This window comes from Colobus angolensis, unplaced genomic scaffold (assembly GCF_000951035.1).
Source record: "Colobus angolensis palliatus isolate OR3802 unplaced genomic scaffold, Cang.pa_1.0 Scaffold376, whole genome shotgun sequence".
In the NCBI taxonomy this organism is placed as follows: Eukaryota; Metazoa; Chordata; class Mammalia; order Primates; family Cercopithecidae; genus Colobus; species Colobus angolensis.
In genome coordinates this window covers 541,062-567,554 of record NW_012117110.1, presented here as the reverse complement: position 1 = coordinate 567,554, position 26,493 = coordinate 541,062, and the positions used below count along the sequence as shown (strand labels likewise).

General features: G+C 42.3%; 1 protein-coding gene across 2 annotated transcripts in view; it reads left to right on the top strand.

Annotated features, from left to right (window-relative positions):
• Positions 1-26,493, top strand: part of ADAMTSL3 (ADAMTS-like 3) — a 418,202-nt gene that overhangs the window by 31,063 nt on the left and 360,646 nt on the right. For both annotated transcript variants that reach the window (XM_011953860.1, XM_011953859.1), the window contains exon 3: positions 16,248-16,367. In XM_011953860.1, the coding sequence (XP_011809250.1) occupies positions 16,248-16,367 (120 nt within the window). The remainder of the gene's footprint in view (positions 1-16,247; positions 16,368-26,493) is intronic.

Here is a 26,493-nt window from a genome sequence, read left to right as displayed (position 1 = left end):
AACAGACTCTTTTTTTGCAATTCTTAATTCTAGAAAATAGTGAAATTATATATATTTATATATTTTTAACCTTCACATTCTTTTATTCATATGGAATTGTTTTAGGTGCATTGATTGAGGGAGGATCTGTGTTTACTCATTTTCCTCCTTATTTATCTATTGAGCTGAAGAATTTATTAAATAATTCACCACTTTCTCATTGATACAAAAAAAACTGTATCTAGTGTTAAGTATACACATACGTACATACACACACACACACATGCCTGGTTTAAAACAAACTTAATTAACTTTTTTGAGACAAGGTCTTGCTCATCGCCAGGCTAGAGTGCAATGGCACGATCTTGGCTCACTGTCGCTTCCACCTCCTGGGCTTAGGCGATCCTCCCATCTCAGCCTCCCAGATAGCTGGAACTACAGGTGTGTGCCACCACAGCAGGCTGATTTTTTGTTTTTGTTTTTGCATTTTTTGTAGAAATGGGGTTTCACTATGTTGCCCAGGCTGGTCTCGAACTCCTGGGCTCAAGTGATCCACCCGTCTTGGCCTCCCAAGGTGTTGGGATTACAGGTGTGAGCCACCACGCCTGGCCTAAAACTTATTATAAAATGTATATATAAAAGAATTTATGTGATGTGATGTTTAAAGGAAGATGGCCATATAAATTTGTGTAGTGCCCAATTGCACAATAGTATGTAAGATGGCTCAGTAATAATGACATAGTGGAACATTTAGGTGCCCACCATGGAGCTTAGGAAATGGAACCTTATCAATACCTGTGAAGCTTCTTGTATGACTTTTCCTTACTCTCTCCTCCTCTCTGCTTAGATGTAAGCACGGCAAAGGTGAATTTTGTTTTTATACCTCCTTATCTTTATAGTTTACTATTTAAGTATGTATCCCTAAATAATATATCATTTGTTGCTGTCATTGTTTTGGATTTTATACAAATGAAATCATACCTTGTCTATTCTGCTCAGTTTTGTGGTTTTAAATTTCATCTCTGTTGACCTGTGAAGCTGAGCTCACTCATTTTTACTGCTTTATTGTATTCCAGTGTATAAATACACCATGATTTACTGATTCATTCTACTGTTGATAGTTTATTTTTGTACAATGTTAGATTTATTTTGTCTATCTTTTATTTAGAAATTTTGCCTTCACTTTAGAGCGAGGCTGATGTGTGATTTTTTCTTTTATTATTCTTATTTGGTTTTGTTTTCAAGATCATAATAAACTCATAAGATGAATTATTGGGTGTCCTTTCTTTTACTATTCTTTGAAAGAGTTTTTTTTAAAGATGATAATTATTTATGCTTTGAATGTTGTGTAGAGCACACATGTTTTGTAGGGCACACCTCTAAAACCTTGTGGTTGTATGGTTTTCTTTATGGAAAGAATGTAAAAAACTGATTCTATTTTTTTATTGGTTAAAGGACTATTGAGATTTTCCTCTTCTATTTGGAGTCAGTTTTTGGTAAGGAACCAAACTGTTAATGTAGTTTCCCTGAAACTTTGCCACTTGTCCCAATATTTCAAATATATTAGGATAATTTTTTCTTGAGTTCTGAGATATGTTATTTTGTTCTGGTTCATTTTCCACTCAATCCTTGTTGCCCCATCATTTGTCTCCTGGAATGTTACAGTGGCCTCACTGGTTTCCCTGCCTTCTGTATCATTTACCCTGCCATCCATTCTTCATAATAATAATTTCACTTCTCTACTTAATATTTCTCCAGTGCTTCCTCAGGATGAACATGGACTTCATGGTCTGCCTTCCAGACTCCCTTCAGGATCCAGCCCATGCCTACCTCTCCGACTTCTTTTCTCTTAACTTCCCCCACATTCTAGAATCCAGCTCTGCAGAGCTATACACCATTCATGCAACTTGGACTGTTGCCCCCCGTCTCCTGTCCTTGCCTATGTTGTTCATTATGCCCCTGTTGTTCTAGAAGGTCTGTTCCTCTGTCCTCGCCATTTTTCTGGCTAATTCCTACTTATTATTTACGTCTCAGCTTTGTGGTCATTGCCTCTGTAGTGGCATGTGTGACACTTATGCTCCTGTGCCCCCCAGCACTGTGTTCTTCCCTGTCTTGGATAGTCCTTGTCACATAGCTTCATAATTGCCTACTTGCTTGTCTGTTTCTCATTCCACACTCAATCCCAGACAGTGAGTTCCATGGAGCATGGAGTGTCTTGTTCCGTCTCTCATGGCTAGCACCAAACACAACGCATGCTTGTACAGTAGTACTAAGGTTTGCATTAAAACCTTGCCTTTAGAACTTTGTGATTATCACAATCATAACATCATACATTTGTATAGCTCCTTACAGTTTAAAGAACACTGTCATATACATTATTTTAGGAAACTGAAGCTTTGAGAGCACAAATACGCCTTGTCAAAATATGCAAGCTGCCTCCTCTCACCAGTAGCAGTGGGGTGAAGAAATAAGCATAAAAGAATGTTGATTCTTTTATCATGAAGTTATTCTACATTTTCCTTTTATCACTGAGTTTAGTGTGGCTCTATCTGAGGGCTCTTTGAATCAGTGAGAGGGACACTGTACAGTTTTTCTCTCCTGTGCCTCCCTTTGATTTAAGAAAATGCAATGATTCTCATGACAAAGGATACCAGAGTTTTATTTTTTGACTACTGGATATTTTTCTGCTCAGGAAACTTTTTTTCTAAATTCACATCAATGATACTACTTTGATAATTTAAAAAAATACAGTAGAGAAACAAAATTACTGCAACTTCATCCTCCTGCCTGGCTTTCCTTCTGCTGTGGAGAATTTTGGAGTTCATCTAGCACGACGCTTGCCTTTAGCCGTGTGGAGACCTGAAAGGACATGTGAGGAGCCACATGGCCACTTTCTTGCAGAGGTGGGTTGGACACTTGGGCTCCAACTGCAAGTCTGGCTCTCTTTCGAAATCTGAGCAGCCATCACCAATATATTATAACAGATGTCCAGTGTCTGCAAGTTTGTCTAGTTTATAAATGTGATTTTCCAAGTGTCTGATACCAGTGACTCCAGTGTTTATTCAAACCCCAAACCAAGTGACATTTTCTTTTCTTCATTTATTTATTTATTTTGAGATGGGGTTTCATTGTTGCCCAGGCTGGAGTGCAATGGTGCGATCTTGGCTCATTGCAACCTCCGCTTCCCAGGTTCAAGCGATTCTCCTGCCTCAGCCTCCCGAGTAGCTGGGATTACAGGCACCTGCCACAACGCCTGACTAATTTTTGTATTTTTAGTAGAGACGGGTTTCACCATGTTGGTTATGCTGGTCTCGTGCTTCAGCCTCCCAGAGTGCTGGGATTATAGGTGTGAACCATGGCACTCAGCCCCCAAGTGACATTTTCATGTCAAATAAGTATAGAATGGTATGATGATGTTTTAAACACCCAAAAGTATTCTTAATTCCATATATTAAGAAATTTAAAGTATACCCTAAAATGTGCCAACTTCAAGTCACACCCAATGCACTGCTTGGATCAGGGTCTGTAGTTTGCATTCTTCTTTTTTTTTCTTTTAACAAGGAGATAGTATATTTGTAACAGGTTTTTTTTTGTTTTTCCTGCTGATTTATGACTCCATTGTGGCTTTTTTACCATTGTATTGCAGGGGTTGATGTTAGCATCTTAATATTGTAAAAGCATGACCTTTTGTTTTTAAGAAGTCTTTAATATGTCCTGCTAACCCCCAAGGATTTTTTTTTGTGGTTTATGGAAATGAGAGTGATGCCATTTTATACACATTGAACAAAGACACCCTGACTCTAAATCTCTGTCTTCCTATTGTCTTGCTTGTTTAAGAGCTTTGAGGCCGGGCGCGGTGGCTCACGCCTGTAATCCCAGCACTCTGGGAGGCCGAGGTGGGCGGCTCATGAGGTCAGGAGATCAAGACCATGCTGGCTAACATGGTGAAACCCCGTCTCTACTAAAAAATACAAAAAATTAACTGGGCGTGGTGGTGGGCACCTGTAGTCCCAGATACTCACTTGGGAGTCTGAGGCAGGAGAATGGCGTGAATCCAGGAGGTGGAGCTTGCAGTGAGCTGAAATCGCACCATTACATTCCAGCCTGGGTGACAGAGCGAGACTCCATCTCAAAAAAGAAAAAAAAAAGTTTTGAAAGGCATGAGCATCCAAACAGCAAATCTGGCAGCTCCACTGATGTGTTCGCACTGAACACTTCCTGCCCTGAAAAACTTAGAAAAACAAACCAGCTTATGATGAATATAAATGTTTTTCAGAGTATGTGCAAACAACACATTTCTGTCTTTTTCTTCTCTTGGAAGGCTGCATTTCGAAAGCCTGCATGATTTCAGCCACACAGACGAGCTGTTTCCTGAAAGAAATAAAGCTGTAGGGTTGAGAAAGGCCTTGAATAAACATGAATATGTCCCCAGCGTGTTTCTGGACTTTGTCAGGTTGGGTGATGTCTCATTGCCAAATTGGGAAGAGCTGGTAATGTGTTTTTTTCTTTCTTTCTTCTTCTTCTTTTTTTTTTTTTTTTTGCTACTGAATTAACACAAATGCTGATACTCAGTAATGGTCTCTGAGGTTGGCAACAAGAATATCATGTCTGCATAATTAATCAGTCGTTGACATGTGCGTGTTTTCTGCATATGTCGGTTGCACTGGTGTTATAAGGTGTGAGCATTGTTGGGCTATGTCTCACTGGGCAGAAGCATGGCCAGGAGAACAGCCAGGGACAGTAGGATGGCAGAGGCCCTCACTTGTCCAGGAGGCAGGAGGTGCTTGGGGAGCAGCCATGCTCGGGCCTAACCAGGCTGGAGCTGGAGGGCTGTGGAGGCAGAGAGGTACTTGAACCAAGGAGGAAAGGGTCACTCTACTGCCTTGGGTAGAGGCACACGGACTCCAGAGTCCTGCAGGTCCCAGCCAGGTTCCTTGAGAGTGTAGACCCTTTGAAATCTCCGAGGAAGATGGCAAGATCCAACTTGTCAGTTTAGATAATCAGAAAAAAAAAAAAAAGTGATTCTTTAAGGAACCTAGACCTACTCTGGTCTGCCCTGAACACTCTATTTAAAGCTGCAATTTATATCCCATCCCTCAGCACTTTGGATCTCCTTTTTGCAAATGACATAGTATACAATTTACTTCTCTATTGTGTTTATTTCTGCTTCCCCAAGTTAGAATATGAACTCCTTGGGAAAAGTGATTCTTGTCTGTTTTGTTGACTGTTGCACTCTCAGTATCAAAAACAGTACTTGGCGCATAGTAGGTGCTTAATAAACATATGCTGACTGATTGAATGGGCCCTGTGAACCCCAAGAATTACCTAACACTCCATGCTTTGGAGATTTTCCCCCTGCAACCATTTTGGTAAAATAAAATATTTATTTGTACTCAATTTAAAAGACAAAGATGCCTTTTCTCTGCCAGAGAGATAATGATGAGTGTTAGTGGTGAAGAGGCTGTGGGAAAATACATGCTTCACTTGAGGATCAAAGTACAGATTCCACTGCCTAGTTGGGGCCCTGAGAGCGTGTTCTTCTTCAACACGGAATTCTTGTCAGGGCGTGGAAGCGATTTTTGGGAGAGAAAGACCAAGATTCACCAGAAAACAGCTCACTTCTGCAAAGCACTTTTTCTGGTGGCTCTCACAAACAGCACTTCCTCTCACCAACAGTGACTCATGCCCCTCGAATAACCAAATAACCAGCATTCTCTTCTCTCCTGAGTGCTTTGGTGGGAACGGTGTCACCCCTCACCGAGTGGCTAGACCAGGAGGAGGGGGAGGATGGTGGAGAGTGAGGTAGGGAGTTTACAATTTATCAAGATTTGAGACAAACACCTCGTTTTTTTCTCTAGCAATGGAGCCATGTTCATAGAATATTATTTTCAGTTTTTTCCTGGGGAACTTTAAAGTAGACTTTTTTCCATGTGACATTTTGCTAATTGAGGCTGTTTCCAATAGGTCAGCTTACTTCAAGGTCTTGAAAAATGGACTCTTAAGTAAAATTTTTGGGGGGGCAGGCCCTAGGGAAAGAGGATCTGCATTGTGTATATTGGCAGGGCAAGGCTTTCTTTCCGCTCTCCATTCGGAGGAATAGTGGAGTTTTTAAATAACCCCTTGTGAAATGCCAGCATGCTACTCAGCCAGAGCCTTTGGGCCTTCTGTGGTGCAGAGAATATTCAGACAGCAGGCATGCAGGCCTTGCGGGGAGAGGGCCAACCTGGGCCGGCTTTCCTAGGAAAGATGTTAGTTACTAAAGGTCTTCCATGTATGAAGCCCAGTGCTGAGCACTAAAGAACGTTCAGATATGTAAAGATGTCTCAATGTTTAGGTTTTCTCCTTTTGGGGAACTGAAAGGTGAAATGTGTTCCAGCAAGATCTTTTCACTGATTACTCTGGGCCCTGCTTGTCAGTGCTAATTAGGGATGTGTGAGTCAGTGTGTGTGCTATGTGGTGTATATGTATTTGGCGTATTTGTGGCATGTGCATGTATGTAGTATGTGTGGGGTGTGTGTGGTATGTGTGGTATGTGTGCATGTGTGTGTGTTTTGTGTGTGTGTGTGGGGTATATTTGTGGTGTAGGTATGTATGTGTGTGTACGTATTTAGTATGGGATGTGTATGATATGTGCATGATATGTTTGTGGTGTGTGTGTACGTGTCTAGTGTGTGGCATATGTGTGTGTATGTGTGGTGTGTGGTGTGTATGGATGGCATGTGGGAGGTATGTTTATTGTGTTTAGATGTATGTATGTAGTGTGTGATGTGTGTATTGTATGTGTTACGTGTGTAGTGTGTGGTGTGTGAGTACATCTGATGTTTGCTGTATGTGTGGTATATTTGTGGTGTGTGTGTATGTATATAGTGTGTGGTGTATGTGGGGGTATGTTTGTGGTGTGTGTATGTGTGTAATGTGTGCTTTGTGATTGTGTATGTGCATATGTGTGTGGTATGTGGTGTATGTATGTAGTGTGTTGTATGTGTTTGTGTGTACGGTTTGTGGTGTGTGTGCATGGTATGTTTGTGATATGTGTATGCATGTAATGTGTGGTTATGTGTGTGTGTATGTAGTGTGTGGTATGTATTTGTGTGTGTGTGTGTGGTATGTGTGCTGTGTGTGTGTGTGTGTGTGTGTGGTGGGGTCTTTGAGAAGGGGAGGGAAGGAGAGAGAGGGAGAGAGAAAATTCCAGAGAAAGTGCATGTTTCATGACAGAAGGATGAGTGGTGCTCCGAGAATTCCAGTTTGCTAAAGAGAGTCTTCCTGTGATAGATTTAAACTCAGGGAAGGAACCTGTCCATGTCAACAGCTCATTCTGAGTAAGGGAGGCACTTGCAAGGCCCTGCCCACCTCACTGCCCTAGGAGGGGTGGAGAAGGGCCTGAGGCTCATATTTCTTTTGGAAATGTGACCCAGAGTGAAGCTGAAGTTCAAAACTACATGGTATTTGGCTGAGGTGTATCCAGACATTATTCAAATGTTAGGTCTTTTATATGAACAGTATTAGAAGAACATATAATTAACTGATGGTAAATAGAGAAAAAGAATCTTAAATACCTAGAAATAATTTTTTTATCTCAGAAATAAAAAACCATGAAAACTCCTTTTCTTTTAACCCACCCTTCCAATCCTACCAAAGTAAATGTATTTTATGTTTCATCAGGAAAGTTCTGGACGCCTAAGACTGAAAAGTCTCAGCATGACGGCATTCTACTTGAAAAACCAAAATGATCCGGAAGGTTTATTTTTTAACTTTTGTTTCACGTTCAAGGTACCAAATGTACATCATGGTTTTTTTGAAGAAAAATGTATTTGGTGCACTGAGTTTAAGTTCTGCTGGTTAACTTGACTTTCCCTCATGGGCCTTGGAAGCTACAAACTGTGAAGTCCCATGTGCCATCCAGGCCAGGGGGAGCAGCTCCCTGAGGCCCCCCAGAGGAATACAGAGAATGTATCCCTTGCAGACTGTGACTGGCTTTGAGCCTGGGGATTCTGCCTGATTTGCCTGGAAGGTACACTTCCTGACTCATGGAATATTGACATTTAAAGGACCTTTCACCGTAGGAGTGATCCTAACTTCCCATTCAAATCCTAAAGTCTTCCTGGCCGATCTTGGTTTGTCACCCAGGCTGGAGTATGGTAACATGATCATGGCTCACTGCAGTGCAGCCTTGACCTCCTGGACTCAAGTGATCCTCCTGCCTCGGCTTCCCTGAGTGCTGGGATTACAGGCATGAGTCACTGCGCCCCGCTTTGGTTGCTGTTAACAGAGATAGGCCTACCTATGCATTAATATTCCTGACAGTGACGTTACATGGTGTCTGGCTAAGCGCTGGTGTCATGGGAAGAGTCCAGCAATAATGGCTCAGGGCTTTGCCTTCTTGGCATTTAGCCTTTGCCCAACCTGTTAAAATCTGTTGGAATCTCAGTTCTTCCTTCTAGCATCTTACCTTCTTGTGTTGTCTATCAGTGTAGATTTGAAGCATCTGACAGTGTATTCCTTGAATCCTTAGTGGCTAACATGAGGACATGGCAAATGAGGAACTATAATTGGGTAAATTTGCCATCAGCCTGGATAAGTAGAGGGCTCAGGCCTCAGCCCTATTCCTGTTCAGTGTTTGTAGCAGTGACAAGGATGCAGATTGTGAACATGCCCCACAAATTTGGGCTGATGTGGAGCAGGGGGAGAGTGCTGCATATCGTGATAAATGGAGTCTAGATTTAAAGCAGTCTTGAGATGCCAAATCTAAAGAGAAAGTGAATGGCAGGAAAGCGTGCAGTTGGGCTCTCAATCCAGAGTACAGTGACATAGCTTAGCAATGGCACGTGGGAGAAAGGCTAGGGCCCTTCACTGACCACAGTTCTGTAGATGTTAGTGGTGTGATATTTGACTGTGTTTGTGCTCTGGAGAGAGATGGGTGTAGGGGCTCACACCAGGTCAGGAGAAGTGTTCAGACTGGCTTGTTTAATTGCAATGGGAATCACATTGTGTTTGTTTTAACTGGTGACTGCTTACCTTTTGAGGCACACTGGATTCTGCTCTTGACTGTAGGAATACCCTCTTCTTCCCTGCTTCTCTCTCTTCCCATTACATCAATCTGAGAAATAGGAAAAAACGAAAAACCAAAAACTAAAGTACTTTTTCTTACTCTCTATTTTCCACTCATCACAGCAGTTGTGTGGGGGTATTTCTGTACACAGCAAGCATTTCTTCACTGGACACCACTGGGTGTCCTCTAATTCAATTCAATTCAGAGACTGTCTACCTAGAGATATCATCAGACTCCACAGGCTAAGGGTTCAGTCCCACAAGACTGACCCCCACTTCAGAGGCCAATCTCAAGCAGTAGGTTGAGTATAGGTTATCACTTATACTTCTGACAAACAGGCTATAAATTGAGCCTCTCCTTGGCTTTGACTAATTTACCAGAGCAGCTTGGAGAGCTAAATGAAACACTTTACTTACATTTTCTAGCTTAAAAAGGGGTGCAATATAGGATACAGATGAATGCCCAGATGAAGAGATACGTAAGGTGAGGTCCGGAAGGGCCCCAAGTGCAGGAGCCGGGGTGTGTCACCCTCCAAGCACACAGATATGTTCACCATCTCAGAAACTCCCTGAACCCAATCCTTCTGAGTTTTCATGGAGGCTTCATTACCTAGGCATGGTTGATTACCTCATTGGCCATTGGTATCAGCTCAACTTTCAGCACCTCTCCCTTCACCAGAGGTTGGGGGTGAGGACTGAAAGTTCCAACCCTCTAATCACATGATTGGCTCCCCTGGCAACCAGCCCCATCCTGAGGCTATCCAGGGGTGCACGAAGAGTCACCTCATTAGAATAAAAGATGCTCCTAGCACCCAGAAAATTCCAAGGAGTTTAGGAGCTGAGTCAGATGCCCCTGTCACTCAGAAAATCACAAAGCCTTAGGAGCTCTGTATCAGGAACTGCAGTCAAAGACCAAATAGTAGAACAAAAGATTCTCCTACGGCTGAGCTTTATGTCAAGAACCTTGGTCAGAGGCCACATATATATTTCTATTATATCATAATATCAAAATCAAGCAGAACTTTCACCCGTCTTTCATAGTTATTCTTGACCCTTTATAATGTGTAGATTAAGGTCTAGAACACTCAACTCTTGTCCTTGAATAGCCATCCCTATACACTTCCTCCTGCTCGAGTCAAATTCTTCAGCAGGATGGGGATGTGGAGACACAGCTGTATCTCCAAGTCTCGTATTCATAGTCCCTGGAGGTACTGTCTGGATTCCTCTTGACTTCGTCTCTGGTGACTCAGCAGCTGTGGACAGTGGCTGGTGGAGATGATGCATTTTGGCAGCTTCTCTCCTAGGCCTGGCTCAGTGCCCTGGGAAGATCGCACACTTCCTGATCCAGGCTTGTTTCTCCTACTTTCCCTCCAACTTTTGCTACTTAAGGGCCCTGACCTCTTTGGTCACCCCATCCTGTGAGGGGCCGCATGCCATTGAATCTTCCTAAGATTTGGGAAGTCAACTTCCTTCTGGGTGGAAATGTCAAACGCATGTTTGGTATGATGCTTGCTTTCTGAAGCCTTGTGTGAACTCAGCCATTTCTCCTAAGGGAAGGCCCAATTTTTCTAAGAAAAACTGCATCATAACTACCCTTGTCAAAGTCAACATTGACTTCCCTGTTACTAGATCCAAGGGATACTTCTCTGGCCTCATCTTCCTCAATTTCTTGGCAGCATTCAAGACACTTGACTATTCTTTTTGATGCTAAATCTTCCCATGACCTAATATAGGGTTTTTTCCTTTTTATTCTGCTCTAATTGATGTTCATTTTTAGTCTCTTCTGCTTACTCCTCCTCTTCTACTTAATTTCAAATATTAGAATTGAGGGTGTCAGGCAAAGCCCTCTTGCATGCCGAACTCTTTCTCTAGGGAGTGGCTTTTTTGGTATAATGGGTGTAAATATATGTAAATATACATACATACATACATACATACATATATTATGAAAATGTTAAGTGATGACTTCCAAATTCCTGTCTCCAGCCTCAGATTTCCTTTCTGAGCCCTGGACTTGCATATTGAATGGCAAACTCAAGCTCTTCACATGGATGTTTTGTGGACACCTCCAACTTAACATGACTCAAGCAGAACTATTGACTGTACCCTCCCCAACAAATCTGTTTCTGCCTCAGGGCTGTCCATCCATTGCAATTCCTTTATAGCCATTGCTCAAACCAAAAACCCAGAAGTCACCCTTGATTCCTCCCTTTTCCTCCCTCATCAGCAAGCTTTGTTGGTTCTACTTCTAATCCATGCACCTCTCCCCTTCTCTACTGCCATCAACCCAGTCCAATGAACCATCCCTTCTCACCTGGGTTAGTATCAACAGCCTTCCAACTAGTCTTTGTGTTTCCACTTTGCCTCCTTCTAGCCCATTCTCCACAAAGCAGTCAGTGTTATTTAAATACTCTTCTATGGTTCTCCATCTCCTTGCCATAAGGCTTTAAATGTCTTGGGTGGCTTTTCTCTTCCTTCCTTTATCCATTTCCTGCCACTCTTACTTGTCCACACGGAATCCAGCCACACTGTAGTTCTTCCAACTCACTGACTTCCTTTCCACTTTGGAGCTTTGGAACTTGCTCTTTTTTTGCCAGTAATACTCATCCTTAGCTTTTTCCACAACTGGCTCCTCCTGTTTGAGGTATCATCTGAAATCTTATCTTCTCATGGATGCCTTTTTTGATAATCTTATCTAAAATTGAACAGTCCTCTCCCAACATTATTCTCATATCACCTTGTTTTATTTCCTTTATAACTTAGAATGTTAATTTTCTTATTTATGTATTTGTTTACTTATTTTACTATGTATCTCCTCCCCTAGGATGTAACCTCCATGAAAATAGGAACCTGCTCTTTGTTGTTCCTCATTGTATCTATAGCACTGAGAACTGTGCTATACTAGGCATATACTAGGTGCTCAATAAATATGTGTTGAATGCATGGTCAACTAAAGATAAGCATCACACTGGAAGGTCCACTATATGCAGGAAGCTGTTTTAAGGTGGTGATCTTTGACTGCTCCCACTCTGGTAAATGGATCTGTCCAGGTATTTGCACATGGCTGCTAACAGATTCCAGCCCTGGCTGTAAGCCTGGGTCTGCTCCTCAAACTCACTGACCGCCTTTCTATTTTAGGGCTTTTGCACTTGCTCTTTTTGTGTGCCAGGAATAGTCACTTTCAGATTTGGTGATTGGTAAGTCTCCTAACTCTATAGTTTACTCATTGTTAAAATAAGGAGTTTGACCTAGATGACTTCTAAGGTCTCTTTAGGTATTTAAAAATGATGATTCTTGCTGGGCGCAGTGACTCATGCCTGTAATCCTAGCACTTTGGGAGGCCAAGGTGGGCAGATCACCCGAGGTCAGGTGTTCGAGACCAGCCTGGCCAACATGGTGAAACCCCGTCTCTACTAAAAATACAAAATTAGCCTGACATGGTGGCACATGCCTGTGATCCCAGTTACTCAGGAGGCTGAGGTAGGAGAATCGCTTGAACCTGTGAGGCAGAAATTGCAGTGAGCTGAAATCATGTCATTCAACTCCAGCCTGGGTGACAAAGCAAGACTCTGTCTAAAAAATATTAAAGTAAAAAAAAATAACATGATGATTGAAGCCAGTAGGAGCAATTAACAATAGTGGTGCTAAATCTCTCACATAAATGAAATTTAATAAGAAAATCTTCAAATTATTTTAACAGTGTAGTGCCATCTAAACCATCTAGTCTAGTGGAGTTAGTTATCTCTTCTATGTTCTTTGACAGAACGATGTTGATTTCCCTTTCTAAAACACAGTATTCAGAGGGATGTTTTGGCATAAACCATAGTTCCTGCTGCAGTTTGAGAATGAGTCCATTGGAGCAGCAGAGATGTCAGAGGAATGTGTTTATTCCCTGCTCCTCCTGTTTGCAGAGAGCAATTTTCTTGGAGTAACACCTGTGGCCTGTTACGTTATTTCTGACTCATTTCTTCCCAGGCAGGGGGAGTGAGGTATCCAGTAGGGGATATAGTCACAGATCCATGTATTTTTGACTGGATGGGGCTAAGCACTGCAGATTCTGTCTCCTTTATTACTTTCCTCTTTGACGCAATCAAGGCAGTGATCCTGGTAAGCCCCCTACCTCCTCAGTCTTCCCTTGGACATATTGTCCCAGGAGGTGGATGATAGCGTGATGGTAGCAAGTCAATTGGGTCATGATATCCAAGCCATATTCTCCCAAAGAGGATATCCTTTCTGACTCCCTCAGACTCCAGCCATTGTGATTTATGTCCAGTGATTCAGATGCCAGGTAATATGGTTTGGTTCTGTGTCCCCACTCAGATCTCATCTTGAATCGTACTCCCGTAATTCCCACATGCTGTGGGAGGGACTTGGTGGGAGATAATTTGAATCATGGGGGAGGTTCCCCCTATACTGTTCTTGTGGCAGTGAATAAGTCTTACAAAATCTGATGGCTTTATCAGTGATTTTCACTTTTGCATCCCTTTCATTTTCTCTTGCCACCGTCATGTAAGAAGTGCCTTTTGCCTCCTGCCATGATTCTGAGGCCTCCCCAGCCATGTGGAAATGCAAGCCCAATTAAACCTCTTTTTCTTCCCAGTCTTGGGTATGTCGTTATCAGCAGCATGAAAATGGACTAATACAGTGAATTGGCACCAGTAGAATGGGATGCTGCTGAAAAGATACCTGAAAATACGGAAGCAACTTTGGAACTGGGTAACAAGCAGAGGTTGGAACAGTTTGGAGGGCTCAGAAGAAGACAGGAAAATGTGGGGAAGTTTGGAACTCCCTAGAGACTTGTTAAATGGCTTTGACCAAAATGCTGATAATGATATGAATGGAAAGGTCTAGGCTGAGGTGGTCTCAGATGGTGATGAGGAACTTGTTGGGAACTGGAGCAAAGGTGACTCTTGTTATGTTTTGGCAAAGAGACTGGTGGCATTTTGCTCCTGCCCTAGAGATTTGTGGAACTTTGAACTTGAGAGAGAAGATTTAGGGTACCCAGTGCAAGAAATTTCTAAGCAGCAAGGCATTGAAGAGGTGACTTGGATACTGTTGAAGGCTTTCAGTTTAAAAAGGAAAACAGAACATAAAAATTCAGAAAATTTACAGCCTGACTCATTTTCTGGGGAGACCCATTTTCTGGGGAGAAATTCAAGCTGGCTGCAGAAATTTGCATAAGTAGCAAGGAGCCTAATGTTAATCCCTAGAACTATGTGGAAAATGTCTCCAGGGCATGTCAGAGACCTTCATGGCAGCCCCTCCCATCACAGGCCTGGAGGCCCAGGAGGAAAAAGTGGTTTTGCGGGCTGGGCCCTGGGTCCCTGTGCTGTGTGCAGCCTAGGGACCTGGTGCCCTGTGTCCCAGCTGCTCCAGCTGAGGCTGAAAGGGGCCAATGCAGAGCTCGGGCTGTGGCTTCAGAGGGTGGAAGCCCCAAGTCTTGGCATCTTCCATGTGATGTTGAGCCTGCAACAGAAGGCAAGAATTGAGGTTTGGGAACCCCTGCCCAGATTTCAGAGGATGTATGGAAATACCTGGATGCCCAGGCAAAAGTTTGCTGCAGGGGCAGGGCCCCCATGAAGAAGCTATGCTATAGCAGTGTGGAAGGGAAATGTGGGATCAGAGCCACCACACAGAGTTCCTACTGGGACACTGCCTAGTGGAGCTGTGAGAAGAAGGCTACTGTCCTCCAGACCCCAGAACGGTAGATCCACTGACAGCTTGGACTATGTTCCTTGAGGAGCCACAGACACTCAATGCCTGCCCATGAAAACAGCTGGGAGGGAGGCTGTACCCTGAAAAGCCACAGGGATGGAGCTGCCCAAGACCATGAGAACCCACCTCTTGCCTCAGTGTGACCTGGATATGAGACCTGGAGTCAAAGGAGATCATTTTGGAGCTTTAAAATTTGACTACCCCACTAGATTTTGGACTTGCATGTGCCCTGTAACCCCTTTGTTTTGGCCAATTTCTCCCATTTGGGATGGCTGTATTTACCCAATACCTATACCACCATTGTATCTAGGAAGTAACTAGCTTGCTTTTGATTTTACAAGCTCATAGGCAGAAGTGACTTGCCTTGTCTCAAATGAGAGTTTGAACTGTGGACTTTTTGGTTAATGCTGAAATTAGTTAAGACTTTGGAGGACTGTTGGGAAGGCATGATTGGTTTTGAAATGTGAGGACACGAGATTTGGAGGGGCCAAGGGTGGAATGATGTGGTTTGGCTCTGTGTCCCCACTCAAATCTCATCTTGAATTGTATTCCTATAATTCCCACGTGTTGTGGGAGGGGCCTGGTGGGAAATAATTTGAATCATGGAAGCAGTTTCCCCCATACTGTTCTCATGATAGTGAATAAGTCTCACGAGATTTGGTGGTTTTATCAGGGGTTTCTGCTTTTGCATCCCTCTCATTTTCTCTTGCGGCTGTCATGTCAGAAGTGCCTTTCACCTCCTGCCATGATACTGAGGCCTCCCCAGCCATGTGGAACTCTTAAGTCCAATTAAACCTGTTTTTCTTCCAAGTCTCGGGTACGTCGTTATCAGCAGCGTGAAAACGGACCGGGGTATGAGCTTTCCATGAACTAGACAGAGTCTACAATATCCATATTTATTTAAGCTTGGATCTTTAAACAAAGCATTACGAGGAAAACATCTCAAAGGAAACACGCCAAAACAATTAAAAGTGGTTATTACAAGTTGAAAAGATTATGGGTGATTTTTATTTTCTTCTGTGCTCATTTATATGTTCTAAAGTTTCTACAGTGAAGTGCATTTTTGTTGTAGTATGGAAGAAAATTTTTGTTTCTCACTCCTTTGCCAAAAAAAAAAAAAAAAAGAAGAAAAAAAGGAAGAAAGGAAGAAGAAAATTCTAAAAACGATAGATTTGCAACAACAACACAAAGTTAACTACTCTGTGACTGAATTGCTGGAAGATGGGGAGCAGAGGTAGCAGGGAGGGGGAGAGAGGCAGGTGTCAGGGAATAAATGTTGTGGCTGCCAATTTGATTCAGGCCACTGTGATATCCTGGCCTAACAGTGCCCCGACGCAGACACCTGGTGTGCCTCACCTTGGTCTTTGCCAAGAGAGGGCACTTCCCTTTTTGTTTCTTGGTATAGCTTTTAATGGTGGATTCTCCTGGAATGGCCTTCTTGTACTTTACTTGTCAGGGGGTTCTTACTGGAGCCTTACTTGTGACCAAATTATCTTGTTTTTCAGACCACAGCTGAGAAATCTCCTGGAGCCTATTTCCTTCCCGAGTTTGCACTCTCTCCTCAGGGAAGTTTTCTGGAAGACACAACAGGGGAGCAGTTCCTCACTTACCGCTATGACGACCAGGTTAGAACATTGGGCAAGGATCTACCTTGGGCTTTGCTGTTTGCCAGTGGTCAGGAAAGAGTGTCTCTAAAAAACCTTCAAAGTAATTATATTTTCCTCTTGGCAATACTAGTACAACAGACCCTTGACATCCTTGAAGGATCCCGGAACATCTGAATTGCCTATGTTTGTATATAATTTCCTATAGAATGTGCAGTTCTTTCTCTACATTTGCATAAGAGTCACTTTTTCTTATTTTCATCAGAAATATATGGTGAATTTGTTCATCTTAGCTATCACCACATTGATGATTCAGTTCTGAAATTATCCAAAAGTTCTGTTTTCTGCTAATGTGTTACTTCTTTACCCTCAGCTTTTACTTCATTTCTTTTACCAGCACCAATATTGCATGCTTTTTTCCTCAAGGTTACTTTTCAGAAATGAACACAGTGTATATGCCTGTGTGTGCATATGTCTGTGTGTGTGTGTGTGTGTGTGTGTGTGTGTATGTGTTTAAATCAGTTTAGGAAAGCTAACTAGAGAAGGCCTTGCTTGGCTGACATGTGCAAGCCGAACACTGGAAGTTGTGATTTCCTTCTCTCCTCAATTCACCTTGATGCCATTTAAGATTATCCATCTTTGAAATCACTCACAACTTGGTGAAACAGAGAATTTCAACTTTACCTAATGCAAACCCGGTAAACCCTGAATTTATGGGGCAGTTGAGCAAACCAGGGTGGACTTTAAGATGATGTGGGGCCTGGGTGGATCTGGCAGACCTCGGCACCTATAGGGCCCAAGTGAAGGTGAGGAGCTGGGGCAAGATGACCTTCTCACGGTACATGATAGAGTGGAGGGAGATGGCCCAGTGACTGAGGCCAGCTGTGCTGTCCTCAACTGTGTAGCTAAAGGCCAGTGCTGCCTGGTTTGATTTAGGTAAAACCTAGTCAGGGTACAAAAGACAGTACTCAAAAGGAACAGCTCTGAGAAATTCAGTCTGCCAACATGGATAGATCCAAGATGTGACCAGAGGGAGTGGGACCCAGATCTGGGGCTGACTGGAGCTAGGCAGAGTGCTGGGGGTGGGCTGGGAGAAGGATTATAGTCTTGTAGAGCATCAGTGGCTGATGCAGGATGGAGATTAGAGCATAGAGGGCAGGTAGAGGAGTCTGTTGCTCAGTCCTCTATCTCCCAGCTCAGGGGGAGACACTGCACACTCTCCATCCTTGAGGCTGCTGCTCAGTGACCTACCCTTGGTGGGCTTAATTCCAGAGCTGGGACTGGGGTGGAGGACAGGGCTGTGACATGCCAGACCCTTGTGGGCAGGAGCCACACTGTTCATTGGGGCAGGAGTGGGATGAGACCAATTTCTTACTGAAAATATCAACATTCAATCATTTTTTCAAGTTCCTTTAAAAGTGAGTGAGTGCATTACTAGTCATTGTGGGGAGCAGGGGTGGGCTGGGGAATAATTCTATATTTGCATTGCAGAGCTGAAACATTTGGGCCTGGTTGCTAATAAGGGCTAAATCATCATTAAGTCACTTTCTGCCTTCCTCTTTCCCCTGATGGATTTTGAAGGGGTCTATAATTTATAGCCCCTTCTAATCCAGAAATCAGTAATCCAACAGGTTTTCATATGAGAACTTCACAGGAACTAATTGAGAGGGCCATAAAGGATAAAAGCGGGTGTCTGGAAAATACCAAGCTATGCATTTTGTAATTAAAGAGTGGTTAATGCCTTCTCCAGGTTCCACAGATACTTTATATTTAATATAATAATAATAATATAAAAGCTGGGAAAAGGGGAAAACAAGCCGCTTTAGTCTTTTCAAAAAGTCTAAAGCAGATCTGAAAAGTGTGTGGCATGCTGTGGAAATTTCATCCTAGCACACGGTGTTCCAGAAAGCCCTAGTGACTAGCATATGAAAACACTCTGTGTTGCCCCCACTGTGTATTTCTTTTAAGAGAAAGGAATAATTTGAGACTATAACAAGCCAATAATAGCACCCACTTTCCTCTACTAAAGGCACAGAAAATAGGCGCTTGGACTAAACTAGTTGTATCTATTGAATGAATCTCAGGAATTTAATTAGCTAGAGACTGTTTATCCACCTTCCAAATCTTGATTCTCTTTCTTCTTTTTTTACCCTTTTCTTTCTTTTCTTTTCTTTTCTTTTGTTTTCTTTTTTCTTTCTTTCTTTCTTTGATTGGGTCTTGTTCTGTCACCCAGGCTGGAGTGCAGTGGTGTGATCACAGCTCACTGCAGCCTCAACCTTCCCCCGACAGTTATGTGATCCTCCTGCCTCAGCCCCACCCCCACCCCAGTAGCTGGGACTATAGGCATTAGGCATGCACCACAACCCCTGGATAATTTTTTTTGTCTACACTTTGTAGAAATGAGGTTTTTCCATGTTGACCAAGTTGGCCTCAAACTCCTGGGCTCAAGCAATCTGCTCTCCTTGGCCTCCCAAAGTGTTGAGATTACAGGTGTGAGCCACTGCGCCTGGCCAATTCTCTTTTTTCTTAATGCTGAACATGCTTCTCAGACACTGGGGAAAGGATAAAACCAATCAAATACTATCAAACTTTTAAAAAATCCCCTGATCCTGCAGCATATAATGAAACATTAAGATCAATTAAGAACAAAGTCTCTGGAGTCAGACTGCTTTGGGTTTGAATTTGCCTTTTCAGTTCTGCCATTTGATTTGCTGTTTTACTTTGGACAAGTTACTTTACTTCCCTGTCCCTTAATTTTCTCATCTGTGAAATGGAGATTTGAATGATATCTACCTTATGTAGGTGTTGCAAGGACTTGAACACATGGCCTGGTACATACATGTAAGCATTTAATTTAGCTATTGTTATTACTAAGAATGTTATTTGCAAACATTCAATTCAAAGAATCTCAGATATGCTTATGCTAAAGGACAGGAAGAAGTTTATTCTTCCTTTACATTAGGAGATCCCATGCAATATTTTCAATTAATTTTTTATTGAGGTATAACATATGTAAGTAAAACACACACGTATCTGAAGTATAGAGCTTGATGAATTTTTAAGTATTTTTACATCTGTGTAGTTGCTACTTAGATCAAGAAAATGAACATTTCTAGCACCCTATGAGGCTCCTTGAACCTCTTTCCAATCAATATCCCACATTCAAGAAGTAACCACTATTCAGACTTTTATCAGTATTTTAGATTCGTTTTGCCTGCTTTTAATTTTATTTTTGATTTTATATAAATGGAATCATACAGCACATACTCGTTTGTGTCTGGCTTCTTTCACACATCATTATGTCTGGGAGATTCAACCCAGTTGCTGGATCCAACATAATATAGGGTTTAATGTCTAGCAGCCAGTTGTACTCTTTGGAACAAATTGTCTCATGTTGGAACAAATTGCAGCATACTGGGTGGCATGCAGCATTGCTCTTGCACAGAAATTCCCAGGTTGTCCCTAAAAGGTTTTCAGAGCAGTCTCTCCAAAGATTTCATACCTGGGGAAGTGGTGGGGACAGTTTTCCAGTGTAGCCTTTGTTATATGCCAGCAGCCACCAGCATTCCATAGCCAGAAATATGTACAGGGTCTGTGTGAGTGGCTGCCAGGGCAGAACCTGTGTCAGGTGGCATGGGTACCTACTTGTGGAATCTCCATATATATGCTAAGGGTGCCATCCTGCTGTCACAGTGGCCTGAAGCCAGAGTGACAAAGTGCTTATGCAATTGAGGCTGCAGCCTAGTTTCTAATGCTATTGGATCAGATGTGGGTTCACTAGGATCTTCCTACCTATAAAGTACTCTTTATAGGTACACAAATGGATGGTGTGTAGATATTTGCTGTTTTGGACGAACCTCACAGGACTTTTTAAATTATTTTATCTTGGGCACATTTCATGAAGACCTTCAGGTCATTCTTCAAATGTCTCCTGGGTTGGATGCCTGGAAAACTAATAACCTTGAGGCCAGTAACACACAGCTGTGATGTAGGCTACATTTAATGGGAGGCATAAAAGCCACACTATGGATTATACGGAGGGCCATGGCAGCTTCTAGTGAAGAAAGCCGTCTGAAGCCAACTGAGTAACAATGTGGTTTAGTGCAAACAGGACTAGTCAGGCAGCCTGGTCTTGCTTCTACCACCAATCAGCTTATAATTTAGCAGAACTATTTAATGTTTTGGACTTTGGATTCTTTATTTCTTTTAAAAAACTAAGTGACTGGATTTCATGATCTGAACTCTTTCCACTCTAAAATAGTCTATTTTTGAAACTACAAATAGAATATTCCACGTTGCAGAGTGTTAATTGGATCATTCTGATTATTGAGGCAGTCTTGCTAGCAATTCGGTAAACCATTACTTAGAGAATTATACAGTTTTACAGCTGGTGGAGACTTTGGCCCAAATGCCTCATTCTACAAGTCAAGAAAACAGAGACCCCGAATGTGCAAATGACTTACTCAAGGACACCTGTGATTATTTGAAAAACTAAGACCATTACACTCCAAACCCGAGACTCTCCTGCTCTGAGATATATCGAGGAGCTTCTCTCAGAAGAACCACCTAGAAAATTATCTCCTATCCTAAAAATCCTGATTCCACTGTTTACAGTTAGTAGAGCTTTGGGGGTCTTAGTAGACCCCAGAGAATGACTTAAGATTAACGGATGCCTTATCAGCTCATTCTCATCTCTTTCAGGAATTTGGAATTAGCTATGCTGAGAGCATTCATAAGCATATTTATTCCTTTCCAGTTTTTTAATAGAAACCACAATTTTTTTGAAGCTTGAGTGAAACATTAACTGAAATTGTAATGGCACTGACTTTCTATTGGATGGGCACATTCTTAGAATGAAGGTGTTCTAGCACTTGGTTGCATCAGGTACATGAAGTAGCTAGAATGTATTAGTTTGGAACGACTGGCTAAGAAGGCTGTGGTTTCAGAGTTACCAGCCAGCCTGTCTCTGGGGTAGATTCTTTGGTCATTCCTCATAGTGGTTTTTGAGTTTTGTCCCACAGAGGACCTGTTCATAGGCAAACAGCTGGATATTGGTCAGCTGCACATGGTTCTTTTCATCGTTGAGTAAGGCAGTTTTTGGAGATCTGCTCTGTCTTTCTCTGCCTAGGTCACCTTCTGGGAAAGGGGGATGGTGTGGTTGTTTTCCATCCTTGCCTTGCTTCAACTCACTGAAGATTTAAACTTGGAGCTTTATTATGGACACTGATTTAAAAGCCTGTGGCAAGCACAGTGTTTCTCAGTTAAAGGGCATTTATTTTTTAAGGAGTTAGGAAAAGTTGTCTTTTGCATAAATATTCTTTTATTTCTCTTTATTTTTAGCATTTGTTAGGCGTGGGGGAAGGTGGAAGGTAAGTCCTCCCAGACTTGGTGGATTGGCCTCCTCACTGGCAGCCACCATAGGATAAAGGACATTAAGCACGACCAGTAAGTGACTTAGAAATTAGGGCTTCATGCACACTTTCCTATGCTTTATGAATTCTTTATGTGTGTACCTGTTAGTATGAATACTGGGTATTAAAATAATTCTGACCTTGCCACTTTTAGTCTACTAGGCACCAAAAGGCAGGAAAAAAGGTTAATAGCTTGGATTCAAAGCATGTAGGACAAGTAGTGGGTTCTGATTTTCCTAAAATTAACCAGGGATAATCCCACTAATGCAAGTTTGAAGCCATTTAGAGGAGAACCGCCTTGATATCATGTTGGAGAGGTCCTTTTGTACCTGTTTATACCAGGCCATCCCTTCTCCCCTGTAAACTTCCTGCTCCTCTGCCCTTGACTAATTTAGCATTTGCTGTGTCTCTTCCTGACCACATTTAAGAGGATTTGAGATTTTTTTCTAGACTTAAAAATGCTTTTGCCTGTACTCTAATCTACCATGCTTTCAGTGACCACTTGGTTTTCAGATTCTTACTATCTCTTGATGCTTTCTGCTACTCATTTTTAACCTTTAAAATCTAACTTCTTCTATGTCCTCCAACCTCCCTCTACCACCACCTTCAACAGGCATCCTTTTTAAGAATTTCGGTTACTTTCTTAAAGTCACACCTATATTCTGGTATGAATCAGCCTATATTTGTAAAAGTCTGTGTTGGTACAATTCCATGTTTGTAAAGTCCTAAGGCCTTAATGACATCATAGGTGAAGTCATAGTTGACTCTTCTCTTTCCTTCCTGGGATGTCATTGGCTGCCTATTTGTATGATTCCTTGTTTCAAAATGCCTCTCTAAATTGTATTTTCTTTACTGTTTCCCTCCCCAGGGAGGCAGAGGGCTGGATGTGCGGCCTTAGTAGCATCTGGAATTATATTAATAGCATGTCAGAGTTGAAAGACAGTATAGGATTCTGGCTTTTCAGGTGAGGAATCTGAGCCCTGGAGAGGAACAGTGTCTTGTCCAAGATCACACAGCCAGGCAGTAGCAAAGCCAAGTGCCCGTTCTTTGCCCTTAAGCTCAGTTAAGACATTTTTACATCTAATCTGTGGGCAGGAAAAGTATGAGAGAAATGTTTGAATGAATTTTTAATACTAGTAATAACAATAATATATTAATAATGAAGTCTTTGTGTAGTCTTATTTCTAAACTTCTTTTAAATGCCTTTTTTTCTTATACTATTATGATAAACATAATTTTCCTTTTCCTCGTTTAACCATTGATTTATGCATTCTTTCTAAAGAGAAGAAATGTTTTTGCTGTGAGTACATCTTTCTCAAAGTAACTTCTTCCGAACTTTTCATGAATATCTTGGCCAGGAGTTTCAATGTGGTTAAACTGTTGGCAGCCTTCAGAAATATCACTTGGCGTTTCCAAGTTATTTATGTAATCGTTTTTAGTTGGAAAGTATACACCAACTTCTGAAACTTCTGGTAAAAGAAAATGGACATAGCCCATGGGTCTACTGGGTATTTTCATCTTCTTCACTGATCAAAATGAGCAACTTATATGTTCCCCACATAGGAGAGTTTCTGTGTTGTTTCTGGCCTGTGTGTATAATATTTTTAAGCAGCAAGCCAGTTCAGTTTGAATAGTTCATTCCTTTGTTAGTGAGTAATCTCGGTCAAATGTAGTTATGCTGCTTAAATATTCCAAGATTTAGCGATCTAACAAGAAAGCAAGCTCATGGTCTGTTAAGAGAAGACAAGAACAAATTAATTGGAATAACTTGTACTCTGTTCCCAGTTCACATGTGTAGCAAATGCGTGAATACTGCACATGTAACTATACATGCTGTTCTGATTGACTGTGGCACACAGGAACTCTGAATTTCATTATCATTGAGCTTTTCACAAATCATAAAAGCATAAAAGAACTGTGTGAGTAGAGATTTAATATCCAGCTTTTGAAGGATGCAGACATTTTCCTTTTTCAGTGTCATCTTCCTAGACTTGTATTTGGGGTACTGTGTGATTTTTTATCACTTTCACCCTATGGGTTAAGTGGTGGGTATAGGGTGGGGATGTTCAAGACAGACCCAAATGGATCTTTCCTTAAAAGTCCCTCACTACACTTAAGAACGCTGAGAGACAGGTTCTGTTCTAATAGGGCCCTTACTACCTGCCCTTGGATCATCCTTTCTCTTTGAAATCAGATCAGTCTCTACTCACAGATCCTCAAAGTCTTCAAGTGCTTTTAGACGAGGTTGTTTTGAGCAACTCAGTTCTGTCACTCACAATCCCTGGATGAAAGAAAGCAAGTAGGCTTTCCTCTCCTCCATCTTCTCTTTTCAGCAGCCCTTTATGCCTTGCTTTTCTATTCTTCCCCCTGTTTTATCCTTTGTTTATTGATTCTCCCTTCCCAATGCTTTCCATCGTCCCCTCATGGTCAACAGGACCCTATGTCCTGACTTCCAACTTTCTGCTGCAACTGAAAACTGGCTTTGGCCAGACTCACTGTCTCCCTTGCAGGCCTCACCAGTGGAGGCTGCTCATACCTCACACCCCAAGCAGTACACGGCTAAGGTGGGGGAGGGGTTGACCTTCTTTGAGTCCCTACTGCTGCTTCCTAGCTAGTCTTGTTTTCTCATCTCAATGCTCCTCCTTTTTGGAAGCTCATGTCACCTGTCTAAACCACTGATCAGAGCATTCACCAAAGCCCTTATGACCTAATCATGACTTCCTTGCTTCCAGGGTCCTGCCATGATCCTGGGAGTGTTCAAGAATTAACACTTGGAGCAATTTCTGTTGAACCTCCTGTCCCTGGGGTTGGCAGTGATAGCCCAGGGCAGTGATTGATGGCCCTTAAAGTTGCCTGTTCCAAAAAACCATTTCAATTACATTTGTCATTCTGCAAGCTTCAATCTAACCCTGTCATTTATGGATCTCTCTGGCTTCAGTGACCTTCATAGACCTTCCATTTCAGTCACCCATTCCAACTGTCCAAACTGGACCTTATCATTCTTCACACTACTCTGCCTTAGAACTATTAAATCCTGCAGTCTCTCTGTAATCTCAGACCCCTCTCCTACACATCCTCCTATGCATGCTCCTATTACATGCATTCCTTTTGATCTCTAAGACACATCTAATTCTCTTACCTCTCTACTTCTCCCAGGTGATCAACCACCTTTCAGCATCTCTAGGTTTCCTACCCATGTGGCCTCTCCTAGTGTCATCCCTCACCTTCTGTGCATGATTTTCCTGGCCCACTAGCCTAGTGGAACTTTCTATCGGGTTCTCTACAACTTGGTGTCTTTCCCTGTCTTATACTCAGAGCTCTGCTAAAGAAGATCAATCAGCCGTGAAATACAGCCTCATGTAGTGGGGGAACCCTCAATGTCACCTTTGATCATCTCTAATTCTTTATTTTGACCGCATTCATCAACCCCCTTCTACTAAACATCTCTGCTACTGAATGTGTGTTTTTCTTAAATGAGTGCCAGATTTCTGTTCTGTTGTAGTCTGTCCTCCTCAGGCATAGTGAAGGGAGTAGATTTTCTTAGTGTTTGTAATCTTGAGAAAATGCAAGAAACTGGACTTGCAGGTTTGCTATAAGAATGGGGAGTAATGGCAGGTGGAGGAGTGGATGGGAACATCTTTTTTTTCCCTCTTATTACAGCATAAAACAAAGACAGCTACAAAACAAAGGTGAGTTAATTTGTTGGCCAGCAAAGAAGGGCCATGCCAGACAGAAAAAGATTTCGCTGGTTCTCTCCAAGCTGAATTTTGAAGGACCAGATGTAGAAGCAGTAATGGAATTTATTCCCTATCACAAGGGATTTGAGGCATTATGTTTTGATTGGCTTATTTGGAAATGTTTCCTTTTGTTTGGCCAATTCTAGCCTACATCAAAAAAGTGTAGGCACAGTTTGCAAAGAGGTTCCTGGTGGGTAAAGGCTCCATGGGGCTTGAGTCTCTCAGTGGACACCTTTGTCTGCTCATGCTTGGAGTTTTAACACTGGAGTGTGTTTCTTGGTTCTGGACTTTGGGGAGCTGAGACATGTTGAGGGCTCTTCCAGATGATTGGGAAAATGGCACTGACATATGGATACCTGAAGCCAGGCAGATAAATATCTTGAAAGTATCTGTTGTGTTATTCTCTGTGTTTAGTTACCTTTGGTAATACTCTTAATCTGCCTCTTATGTAAACCTTTTTAGGATAGCCAACTGTCCTGGCTTTCCTGGCCCTGAGACAGTACCAGTTTCCACCCCACCTTCCAGCTTGGACTTTAATGTCCACTCTTAGGCTAGAGTTCTCCAATGAAACTGGTAACCCGAGGTCAGGATCCTGCTAGCTGTTGTGCTTGGTGGGACATCCCAAGGGCAAGTGGGGGCACAGGTGTGTAACTGTTAGGGATGTCCACTGGAACACTGTCTGCATTGCTGTCCAGCACATTTCTAGGCCAGGTGTTATTGATGAAGCTTGTATGTTTCCTTTCCCTTCATGTTGCTCTTCAACTGCAACCTTTGCATAAATTGTCCTGTTTGTTTGGAACATCCCCTCTGCTTTGTATACACTGTTCCTTCCTCTGCCATCCCTGTCTAACCCTTGCATATCCTTCAGCTCAGTTGTTACTTCCTCAAAGAAGTAAGGCCATCTTCACTTCCACTCCCAGGTGAGATTAGGTCCACCTACTTGCTTCCTAGGTCTCCCGCTTTCTTTCCTTCCTCCCTCCCTCCCTTCCTTCCTTCCTT